The sequence below is a fragment of the Rana temporaria genome, chromosome 7, assembly GCF_905171775.1.
Source record: "Rana temporaria chromosome 7, aRanTem1.1, whole genome shotgun sequence".
Classification (NCBI taxonomy): domain Eukaryota; kingdom Metazoa; phylum Chordata; class Amphibia; order Anura; family Ranidae; genus Rana; species Rana temporaria.
In genome coordinates, this window is record NC_053495.1 from 201,393,491 (window position 1) to 201,406,469 (window position 12,979).

General features: G+C 45.5%; 1 protein-coding gene across 1 annotated transcript in view; it reads right to left on the minus strand.

The window, feature by feature from the left end:
* The window catches only part of HOOK1 (hook microtubule tethering protein 1), a 107,776-nt gene that overhangs the window by 19,722 nt on the left and 75,075 nt on the right, over positions 1-12,979 (minus strand). Inside the window, exons 11-13 of the mRNA XM_040360820.1 lie at positions 6,721-6,922; positions 3,698-3,808; positions 2,221-2,308 (exon numbers count right to left, since the gene is read on the minus strand). Coding sequence (XP_040216754.1) covers positions 2,221-2,308; positions 3,698-3,808; positions 6,721-6,922 — 401 coding nt within the window. The remainder of the gene's footprint in view (positions 1-2,220; positions 2,309-3,697; positions 3,809-6,720; positions 6,923-12,979) is intronic.

The window sequence follows — 12,979 nt, forward strand, 5'->3', positions numbered from 1 at the left end:
GGATCGGCTGGTGTGACGTCATGCACGGGTGTGACGTCATCGCCGCTCCGGTCAATCACAGTGCCGGAGCGGCGATTACAGGAAGAAGATCGTCGGAGACATGGCGGCAGCGGAGGGCATGGAAGAGAACTTCGGGGGCTTTGTTCTCAGGTAAGTCGATCATAATGAGCTAGTATGCTGTTCATACTAGCTCATTATGACTTTATCTTGCAGGGTATTTAAAAAAAAAAAACAACAACAAGGGTTTACTTCCTCTTTAAGGGTAGGGACCGATGTGAATGTACAACATATATGTAAATCACTGCGTAAATTGACGGCGCTATATAAGTACCTAAATAATAATAATAATACAGGATATACAGTATAAAGATAAATGTAAAGAAGTGATTTGCTGGGTTTATACAATAAAAAAAAAAGAGCAAAGAATATTGTGCAAGAACATGAATATGGTTTGTCCCCTCCCCTTCAACTGCCACTTTTGCTGGACAGCTTGGTTAGTTAAAGCGGGAGTTCACCCAAAAAACTATTTTTACCCTTAGATTGATGCTCATTTTGTGAAGGGGAATCGGGTGTTTTTTTTTAAAATCGAAGCAGTACTTACCGTTTTAGAGAGCGATCTTCTCCGCCGCTTCCGGGTATGGGCTGCGGGACTGGGCGTTCCGATTTGATTGACAGGCTTCCAAAGGTCGCATACATCGCGTCACTAGTAGCCGAAAGAAGCCGAATGTTGGTGCGGCTCTATACGGCGCCTGCGCACCGACGTTCGGCTACTTTCGGAAAATCGTGACGCGATGTATGCGACCGTCGGAAGCCTGTCAATCAAATAGGAACGCCCAGTCCCGCAGCCCATACCCGGAAGCGGCGGAGAAGATCGCTCTCTAAAACGGTAAGTACTGCTTCGATTTAAAAAAAAACTACCCGATTCCCCTAGACAAAACGAGCCTCAATCTAATGTTAAAAAATGTGTTTTTGGGTGAACCTCCACTTTAAAAGATAACTGAATGCAAGAACAAAAATGCAATCCATTCCAGGTTGCAGTCCTTAGATGTGGTGGCTGCATTTGTTTCCTTTTTCAAGCACATACAGAAAACATACAGAAAACGCATGTCGATCTTGCCAGAAGTGGATGCACACGCAGCAGCTACACAGACGCATTTTAAAATCTGACACGTGGGCAGGAGCAGGTACACGGATCCGAATGCACAGCGTCTGTATTCGGATCGATGCGCCCGATCATACCTGTAAGTCAAATGTAGACATGTGATTGTGTCCATGCAGCTGCTGCGTGTGCATCCACTTCTATGGGCTGCCTGTACACAGCTCCAAGGTGGATATATTTGCATCTGCCAGCGGCTCTGCATGGAGGACAGGACTGATCACCCATCTGATCGGAAACCTAAACCTCAAGAAAAGCATCTATAGGTAGATTCAGAAAGAGTTAGGCCGGCTTATCAGTAGATAAGCCGACCTAACTCAGAATCTACGCCGCCGTATGTTTAAGCGTATGCTCAAACAGAGATACGCTTAAACATATCTAAGATAGGCCGGCTTGCGCCTTCCTATCTTAGATTGCCATTTTTCGGATGGCCGCTAGGTGGCGCTTCCATTGCGGCCGGCGTAGATTATGTAAATGAGTTTGTACGCCGATTCACGAACATACGCCCGGCCGCCGCAGTCGAATTACGTTGTTTCCGTAAGGCCTTAGGCGGCCTAAAGTTATTCCACCTATGAAGTGGAATAACAATGTTAAAGTATGGCCGCCGTTCCCGCCGCGAGGTTCGAATTTTTTACGTCGTTTGCGTAAGTCGTCCGCGAATCGGGAGTTACGTCGTTTACGTCCACGTCTAAATCAATAGGCCCGTACGGCGTACTTAGCCGCAATGCGCACTGGGAAATGTAGGCGCCCGGCGCATGCGCAGTAGCAAAAAACGTAAAAAAACTTGAGGTCAAGCCTCATTTCCATACAACACGCCCCCCTCCAACCAATTTGAATTAGGCGCCCTTACGCCCGCCGCGATTACACTACGCCGCCCTAAGTAAGGAGGTAAGTGCTTTGAGAATCATGTACTTGCCTCTCTTACTTAAGGCGGCGTAGTGTAAACACGCTAGGCTACGCCGTCTTAAAACTGCGCGGCCGTACCTGAATCTACCTAACAGTACTTAAAGTGAGCACAGCGCCCTCTAGGTGTCAGAGGTCTGGAATGTGCCGGGCGGACTCACCAGACTGACTTAAGTGGTCTTGCTGCACCAAGGAACATCTCAACTCCTCATTGGTTTCCTTCAGAGCGTCACGCTGGACAATCAGCCTCTGCACAAAGCAAAAATGAGAAAGTTAAATCACTGAATCACTGCATTCAAATAATCAATATATAGACGGTCAGATAACAGGTTATTGTCCTCCAATACAGCAAATCAACCCTACAGAAGATCCTAGTAATGAATAGGCACCATCTGTAGACAACAGTATCTCCAATTCCAATGTTCCTCGATGAGCAATGAAGAAAACGTACCGTATATACTCGAATATAAGCCGAGGCACCTAATTTTACCACAAAAAAACTGGTAAAACGTATTGACTCGAGTATAAGCCTAGGGTGTCCATCTGCATGCCTCACTGTGTCCATGCCTCACTGTGTCCATGTGCATGCCTTACTGTGTCTATGCCTCACTGTGCCCATGCCTCACTGTGTCCATGTGCATGCCTCACTGTGCCCATGCCTCACTGTGCCCATGCCTCGCTGTGCCCATGCCTCGCTGTGCCCATGCCCCGCTGTGTCCATGCCCCGCTGTGTCCATACCTCACTGTGTCCATGCCTCACTGTGTCCATGCCTCACTGTGTCCATGCCCCACTGTGCCCATGCCTCACTGTGCCCATGCCCCACTGTGCCCATGCCCCACTGTGCCCATGCCCCACTGTGTCCATGCCTCACTGTGCCCATGCCCCACTGTGCCCATGCCCCACTGTGCCCATGCCTCACTGTGCCCATGCCTCACTGTGTCCATGCCCCACTGTGCCCATGCCTCACTGTGCCCATGCCTCACTGTGCCCATGCCCCACGACTAGACTTACATTTAACATGGGAGTATATAGAAGGTGTGCCTGGTTTGAAAAATCGGTGCTCCCCGGCCGTAGGTCTCCCAGACAGCAAACTTTGCACACTTGTAGAGGGGAACTGGGGCTACATGTGTGCCAAGGTTCGGGTCCTGGGGACCTACGGCCGGCTGGTACCGGATCCCCAAAGTTACTAGAGAAATGACCCTTTAACATGGGAGTCTATGGAAGGGGTGCCCGACTTTGAAAAATCGGTGCTTGCCAGCCGTAGGTCCCCCAGACAGCAAACTTTGCAGACTTTTAGAAGAAGAGTGGGGCTATATGTGTGCCAAGATTGGGGTCCAGGGGACCTACGGCCGGTACCGGGTTTCCCAAAAATCCGGGAGATTAGGCATAAAAAAGGTGTGCTGTGCATTGGGCTCTATTGTACAATACAGTGGGGTGCCATTCACCATATAATGTCCACTTAAAGCAGTAGTAGACCCATAGTGCAGCACAGGAGGTGGGAGAGGACATACCAGGAGGGTTTGAGTTATTAGCAAGACAGAAGAAGAAGAAAAAGAGTGACTATGAAGTGTGAACTCTCAGGACCAAATTATGGCTTTGGTTACAGTGTGCCCATATACTACGCTGTTTGGTGTTACCTCCTTCTCCTTCACCAGTGCTTCCTGCTTCTCGTGCAGTTTGGTCAGTTCGAACGCCAAGGTGTCCGCTCTCTTAGATTCCATGGAAAGTTTGGTGTGGAGATCCTGGACCTGTGCAGAGACATGGGATGTCAGAACGGTTGAGGAGCTCCAGGACTATCTGACACACTTACAGTATTTAGACTCTAAAGAGAACCTGTCTATGGATACATATTGGAAATGGAACTTCCAATATGGCTTTTAAAAAGTGCGGGCTCCGAATCCAGCAGATTGGCAGATTATGACCTTGGCAATATCCAAGAGCTCCAAGAATGTACTCATTTTACAAAATGCATATGAAATTCTGTACAGATGGTACTATATATATATATATATATATATATATATATATACCATCTCGCTTTGTTCCATCTTACCCATCGACCTGCTTTCCGTGGTTGCTCCCACACACATGGTGGTCCTGCTCTAAGGTCTGTAGACTATGGGTTCTCAGCACATTCTTTCCTTGCCTACTGGGCCAATTTGGACAAGATCCAATTTTACCTACCAGCATGTCTTTGGAGTGTGGGAGGAAACCGGAGTACCCGGAGGAAACCCACGCAGGCACAGGGAGAACATGCAAACTCCAGGCAGATGGTCTTGTGGTCTTGTTCGAACCAGCAACCCTTTTGCTGCTAGGCGAAAGTGCTACTCACTGCACCACTGTGCTGCCCTTAAAGTGGCAGCATTTGATGGGCACAGTGGCTGCGTCTGATGCTTACAGTGGCTGCGTCTGATGGGCACAGTGGCTGCGTCTGATGGGCACAGTGGCTGCATCTGATGGGCACAGTGGCTGCGTCTGATGGGCACAGTGGCTGCGTCTGATGGACACAGTGGCTGCGTCTGATGGGCACAGTGGCTGCGTCTGATGGGCACAGTGGCTGCGTCCGATGGGCACAGTGGCTGCGTCCGATGGGCACAGTGGCTGCGTCTGATGGGCACAGTGGCTGCGTCCGATGGTCACAGTGGCTGCGTCCGATGGGCACAGTGGCAGCGTCTGGGCACAGTGGCAGCGTCTGATGGGCACAGTGGCTGCGTTTGATTGGCACAGTGAGGCTGCAATTGATGTTTTTTGTTTCAGAATTTTTCAGTTTGCGCCCCCCCCACAAAATTTTGAGCTCCAGCCGCCACTGCTTGGTATGTCATGTTTGACCGGTGGTTCCACCACACAAAAAGTCCAACCCAAACCTTCCTCAGCTGATGCATTTCACCCAAGAAGGGCCTAATCATGGAAACCTTGTTGGGTGAAAGGCAATTGGTGAAGAGGGTTTGGATGGACTTTTTGTTTGTGATGTTTGGAACAATAAAGTTCTACAATTGCTGATTTCATCAGGGAGCAAATGATTTTATGCAGGGTTTGACAAATTTGCTTGGAATCTAGGAGCCAGCTAAAAAAGTTAGGAGCCAGAAAACGCGCCCCGTCCCGACGAGCTTGCGCGCAGAAGCGAACACATACGTGAGCAGCGACCGCATATGTAAACGGTGTTCAAACCACTCATGTGAGGTATTGCCGCGATTGGTAGAGCGAGAGCGATAATTCTAGCCCTAGACCTCCTCTGTAACTCAAAACATGCAACCTGTAGAATTTTTTAAACGTCGCCTATGGAGATTTTAAAGGGTAAAAATTTGTCGCCATTCCACGAGCGGAGGTAATTTTGAAGCGTGACATGTTGGGTATCAATTTACTTCGGCGTAAAATTATCTTTCATAATATTAAAAAAAAATGGGGATAACTTTACTGTTGTCTTATTTTTTAATTAAAAAAAGTGTAATTTTTTTCCCAAAAAAGTGCGCTTGTAAGACCGCTGCGCAAATACGGCGTGACAGAAAGTATTGCAACGATCGCCATTTTATTCTCTAGGGTGTTAGGATAAAAAATATATATAATGTTTGGGGGTTCTAATTACAGGGAAGAAGATGGCAGTGAAAATAGTGAAAAATTACATTAGAATTGCTGTTTAACATGTAATGCTTAACCTGTAATACCAACGGCCACCACCAGATGGCGCCAGCTCACACATCTGGTGGTAATAACTTGTAATACCAACGGCTCACCCATAAATATAACATTACATCAGTAGTTTTAAAAAAATGTCATTAGTCCTTTAAGACATTTTTTTTTTTTTTTTAGATGCCTTCAAAGTGTTGTTGCTAGGCAGAATAGTTAATCTTCCCACTTCCTGCACCTAGGTGCTTAAGCTTCCTAACCTACACCGCACAGACTCCTGGGAATGTAGTGGGTGTAACTTTCCAGGAGTCTGTGCACTCCCCAGTCTCGAAGAATCATGTGACTTAGGTTTCAGATCAGGTTTCAGCACCTGCACTGTCCATTACACTGCTTGTGCAGCACTGAGCATGTGCGAGATCTGCAAGGCTGAAATACAGGAAGTCATACAGTCTGGCTTCATGATGCCCACACTTAAGATGGCCCCAGTCAATTTCTATTTTATAAAGTGTCTAAATGCTGTAACAACCTAACAAAACAGACCTTAGTTTACAGACTAACTTTACTAGAATACATTAAGCTTGTGTATTACAGGGGTATTTATATTTAAAAAGTGAAATTGTGGCCGGAACTCCGCTTTAACTTGTAATGCTTAACTTGTAATACCAACGGCCACCACCAGATGGCGCTAGCTTACACATCTGGTGGTAACAACTTGTAATACCAACGGCTCACCACCAGATGGTGCCAGCCCCCCTTCCAAGCCAAGTCGCCAGGACCCTATTTCTAGTCGCCATGGCGACCTGGCGCCCGGGATTTGTCGAGCCCTGATTTTATGTGTTGCATACACTGGGAGTTGTGGGCCATCACTTGTCTCCGCTTCCTCCTTCCATAACATAAATACCGTTGGACCGATTTAGTGGGACGCTCATGTTTTTCCTACACCTTTTCACTAGGAATAAGCAATTGAAATTGACTAAAATCCCCACATGTGTGGACAGCCTTGGTGTCTCAGGTCACCATTCAGAGGCCCCCCTACCTGCCGCTTGTAGGTCTCCAGCTGATTTCGAGCCGAGTTGGCCTTCTTCAGATCCTCCTCCAGGCTCACAGTATTGTGCATGTACATTAGATTTGTGTCCTCCAGGGATTTCACTTGTTTACGTAAATCGTTGAGATCTTCTAGTTTCTTGCGGTACGTTTCTACAGCGGATTCCAGCTTGGTGGCTTTATCTGCTGTCGCTCTAAAAAAAAAAAAAAAAAAGTGACTATTATTTAGTGTTGAGCAGAATACGCCATATTCGATTTCGCGATATATCACGAATATATAGCCGAATATTCGAGAAATATTCGCTAAATTCGAATATTCGTGATATTTTATCGAAATAAAATGTTTGCGAAATTTTGCTATTGCGAATGCGAAAATAATTGCGGAATTTCGACAACTGCGGTAGGAGCCCTCTGAATGGCTCAGAATATTCGTGATATTTTATCGAAATTTCCCAAAATGCGAATGCGATATTTATTGCGGAATTTCGACAACTGCGGTAGGAGCCCTCTGATTGGCTCAGAATATTCGTGATATTTTATCGAAATTTCGCAAAATGCGAATGCGATATTTATTGCGGAATTTCGACAACTGTGGTAGGAGAACTCTGATTGGCTCTGATGCAAAAGAAGGGCGGAGAAAATAATCGCGCGATATTCCGATTGCCGAATAATCGCATTGCGATTTTTCGCCAAGATAAAATGATGGCTTCAGCTACTCGGCCCAAGCTCTCTAATCATACCAGCAATGCTTTTAGACGTCGATGGAGATCTCTAGGATGTGATCTGTTCTAAAAATAAAATTGAAAAAATTCGAATATTCGGAATAGCGAATATTCACAGCGAAATTCGAAATATATCGCGAATACTCGAATATGCCATATTCGAGCCGAATATTCGCAATACGAATATTGGTGAGCAACACTACTATTATTATGCATTGCTTTAGCTGAAATGTAACGTACACCCACAATATCTTCCCTTGTCCAACCCCCTCTAATGAACAGGCAGTCAAACATTTGCAATCAAATAATTGCGTTTTTAGGAAATATCCCTTCTGAGACTCAGCGACATCTTTTCTGCTGGTCTCTGCTTTGTATTACGATAGAGTTTGGTGGGAGGGGCTGGCAGGCTCCTGTATTTATCACAGCACCTCAAGCGTTATATGAAAAAACACATCCCTGGCATCCTGTTAGATGTGCATCTTTGATAACCACTCGGTGCTGCAGACTTTAGCTGTGCAATCTGAAGGGTAGTTGCTTGAGCGTAAAATCAAGCAACTGAAAAGCAGATTGAACAGCAAAGAAACTGCAGCACCCAGTGGGCAACAGGGATGCACATCTAAATGGATGCCGAGGATGTGTTCTTTCATATAATGCTCGGGAAGAGCATTGCAGTGACTGAAGCCAGCCCTATAGATTACACTCACATACAGCGAAGTGCAAAAATGGTTTAAAGGGGTTGTAAACCCTCCTGTTTTTTCACCTTAATGCATCCCCATGCATTAAGGTGAAAAAATTTCTGTCAGTCACCGCCCCCCCCCCCCCCCCCCCCCGTTTTACTTAACCACTTAAAGCGGAGTTCCGGCCACAATTTCACTTTTTAAATATAAATACCCCTGTAATACACAAGCTTAATGTATTCTAGTAAAGTTAGTCTGTAAACTAAGGTCCGTTTTGTTAGGTTGTTACAGCATTTAGACACTTTATAAAATAGAAATTGACTGGGGCCATCTTAAGTGTGGGCATCATGAAGCCAGACTGTATGACTTCCTGGATTTCAGCCTTTCAGATCTAGCACATGCTCAGTGCTGCACAAGCAGTGTCAGATCAGGTTTCAGCACCTGTGCTGTCCAAGTCACATGATTCTTTGAGACTGGGGAGTGCACAGACTCCTGGAAAGTTACACCCACTACATTCCCAGGAGTCTGTGCGGTGTAGGTTAGGAAGCATTAAGCACCTAGGTGCAGGAAGTGGGAAGATTAACTATTCTGCCTAGCAACAACACTTTGAAGGCATCTAAAAAAAAAAAAAACATTCGTAAAGGACTAATGACATTTTTTTAAAACTACTGATGTAATGTTATATTTATGGGTGGAACTCCACTTTAAGACCCGGACCAAAATGCAGCTAAAGGACCTTGCCCCTTTTTGCGATTCGGCACTGCGTCGCTTTAACAGACAATTGCGCGGTCGTGCGGCGTGGCTCCCAAACAAAATTGGCATCCTTTTTTTCCCCACAAATAGAGCTTTCTTTTGGTGGTATTTGATCACCTCTGCGTTTTTTTTTTTTTTTTGTGCTTTAAACAAAAATAGAGCGACAATTTTGAAAAAAAATGCAACATTTTTTACTTTTTGCTATAATAAATATCCCCCAAAAATATATATATATATATAAAAAAAAAAATATTTGTCAGTTTAGGCCGATACGTATTCTTCTACCTATTTTCGGTAAAAAAAAAAAAATCGCAATAAGCATTTATCGATTGGTTTGCACAAAATTTATATAGGTAGATTCAGAAAGAGTTAGGCCGGCTTATCAGTAGATAAGCCGACCTAACTAAGAATCTACACCGACTTATTTTTAAGCGTATGCTCAAACAGAGATACGCTTAAACATATCTAAGATAAGACGGCTTGCACCTTCCTATCTTAGGTTGCAATATTGAGGCTGGCCGCTAGGTGGCGCTTCCATTGCGGTCGGCGTAGAATATGTAAATTAGTAGATACGCCGATTCACGAACGTACGCCCGGCCGCCGCAGTACATTTACGCCGTTTCCGTAAGGCATTATCAGGCCTAAAGTTATTCCATCTAATAGATGGAATAGTAATGTTAAAGTATGGCCGCCGTTCCCGCTTCGAAATTCGAAATTTTTACGTTGTTTGCGTAAGTCGTCTGTGAATAGGGATTTACGTAGTTTACGTCCACGTCGAAATCGATAGGCCCGTGCGGCGTACACTGGGAAATGTAGGCGCCCGGCGCATGCGCAGTTGAAGAAAAACGTCAAAAACGTAAGGTCAAGCCCCATTAACATAATACACGCCCCCTTACACACATTTGAATTAGGTGCCCTTACGCCCGCCCGCTTTAGAATCAAGTACTTGCCTTGCTAACTTACGGTGGCGTAGCCTAAACACGCTAAGCTACGCCGCCGTAACTTTGCACCATTCTCTCTGAATCTACCTAATAGTGTTTACAAAATAGGGGATCGTTTTATAGCATTTTTATTAATTGATTTTTTTTTTACTACTAATGGCGGCGATCAGCGATTTTTTTCGTGACTGCGGCATTATGGCGGACACATCGGACAATTTTGACACATTTTTGGGACCATTGTCATTTTCACAGCAAAAAATGCATTAAAAATGCACTGTTTACTGTGAAAATGACAATTGCAGTTCGGGAGTTAACCACAAGGGGGCGTTGAAGGGGTTAAGCGTAACCTCATCTGTGATTCTAACTGTAGGGGGGTGTGGCTGTAGGTGTGACGTCATTGATTGCGATTCCCTATATCAGGGAACACACGATCGATGACGGCGCCACTGTGAAGAACGGGGAAGCTGTGTTTACACTCACCTCTCCCCGTTCTTCAGCTCCGGGGACCGATCGCGGGACCCCGGCGGCGATCAGGTCCGCGGGTCCCTCGGTCACGGAGCTTCGGATTAGGTCGCACGGCTGGGCACTTAAAGAGGACGTACCTGTACATGCATGTGCCCAGCCGTGCCATTCTGCCGACGTATATGTGCAGGAGGCGGTCCTTAAGTGGTTAAAGGGGTTGTAAACCCTCCTGTTTTTTCACCTTAACTAGTTGAGATCCGCGCTATGGTCGAAAGACGTCCACAGCGCGGCTCTCAACTGCCGGGTGGACGTCCCTGGACGTCCTGCTGTTGTTGTTCCCCGTGCGCGCCGCTGGGGGCGCGCAGCGGGGAAACAACGTGCCCGGCGCATCGCTCGGGAGCCGATGCGAGTGCCTGGCGGCCGCGATGTCCGCCAGACACACGCGATCGGCGGTAAACACAGCCGGTAACACAGCAGGACGTGGAGCTCTGTGTGTAATGATGGGGTGTAAACACCGAGCTCCACGTGCTGTCAGAGGAGAGGAGACCGATCTGTGTCCCTTGTACATAGGGACACAGCATCGGTCACCTCCCCCAGTCAGTCCCCCTCCCCCCACACAGTAAGAACACAATGAGGGAATACATTTAACCCCTTCCTCACCCCCTAGTGTTAACCCCTTCCCTACCAGTCATATTTATACAGTAATTAGTGCATTTTTATAGCACTGATCGCTGTATAAATGTGAATGGTCCCAAAATTGTGTCAAAAGTGTCCGATCCGTCCGTCGCAATATCGCAGCCCTGACTAAAAAATCGCAAATCGCCGCCATTACTAGTAAAAAACAAACAAAAAAAAACAACATAAATCTATCCCCCATTTCGTAGGCACTATAACTTTTGCGCAAACCAGTCGCTTATTGCGATTATTTTTTTTTTTTTACAAAAATACGTCGAAAAATACGTATCGGCCTTAACTGAGAAAATTTTTTTTTTTTTTTAAATTGGGATATTTATTATAGCAACAAGTAAAAAAAAAATATATATTTTTTTAAATTGTCGCTCTTTTTTTGTTTATAGCGCAAAAAATAAAAACCGCAGAGGTGATCAAATACCACCAAAATAAAGCTCTATTTGTGGGGAAAAAAGGACGCAAATTTTGTTCGGGAGCCACGTCGCACGACCGCGCAATTGTCAGTTAAAGCGACGCAGTGCCGGAAGCTGAAATTTCGCCTGGAAACGAAGGGGGTTTATGTGCCCAGTAAGCAAGTGGTTAATGCATCCCCATGCATTAAGGTGAAAAAATTTCTGTCAGTCACGGGCCCCCGAGCTCCTTCGTTCTACTCAACTGAGCCCTGGAATGTCCTACGGCAAGGAATGCGTTGTCTCTCTGCCTGGGGCTCTTGATTGGATAGATTGATACCAATGACGCAGGGGGGGCGGGGCCGAGTCCTGCCTTTGGCAGCTATGGACGCCAAATACTGGACACAGGAGCGCACCCGCAAGGTAACCCCCCGGGAGGGCACTTCTCCTAGGGGGTTATCAGATGTGGGGAGGAGCCGAGAGAGCCGCCAGGGGACCCCAGAAAATCGGTGTTGGGGGCCACTGTGCAAAACGAACTGCACAGTGGAGGTAAGTAGGATATGTTTTTTATTTATACATTTTTTATTCAAACCTTTAGTATGACTCTAAGGCAGAGAAAGCGAATAGCTGTGAGAAACGGGCCAATGACAGCACAGATCAGGAAGAGAGGGTGATTATTGATGATTGGCATCAGACAGACAGACAATAAAGACAAAGCTCAAGATAGCTGCTGCCACTCTTCTCGAAGGGAGTCTGGACTCTGTATGCACAACATTACATACATTTGTTCCTGCACTCTATACACTATGCTATACAGTGCCTTGAAAAAGTATTCATACCCCTTGAAATGTTCCACATTTTCTCACGTTACAACCAAAAAACGTAAATGTATTTTATTGGGATTTTATGTGATAGACCAACACAAAGTGTCACATAATTGTGAAGTGGAAGGAAAATGATAAATGGTTTTCAAAATTGTTTACAAATAAATATGTGAAAGGTGTGTGGGGGGGGGGGGTACATTTGTATTCAGCCCCCTTTACTCTGATACCCCCAACTAAAATCTAGTGGAACCAATTGCCTTCAGAAGTCACCTAATTAGGAAATAGAGTCCACCTTTGTGTCATTTAACCACTTAAGCCCCGGACCAATATGCTGCTAATTCGGCACTGCGTCGCTTTAACTGACAATTGCGCGGTCGTGCGACGTGGCTCCCAAACAAAATTGGCGTCCTTTTTTTCCCACAAACAGCTTTCTTTTGGTGGTATTTGATCACCTCTGGGGTTTTTATTTTTTGCGCTATAAACAAAAATAGAGAGTTTTTACTATAATAAATATCCCCCAAAAACATATAAAAACATTTTTTTTCCTCAGTTTAGGCCGATATGTATTCTTCTACCGATTTTTGGTAAAAAAAAATCGCAATAACTGTTTATCGATTGGTTTGCGCAAAATTTATAGCGTTTACAAAATAGGGGATAGTTTTTTTGCATTTTTATAAAAAAAAATTTTTTTACTACTAATGGCGGCGATCAGCGATTTTTTTTCGTGACTGCGACATTATGGCGGACCCTTCGGACAATTTTGACAAATTTTTGGGACCATTGTCATTTTCAC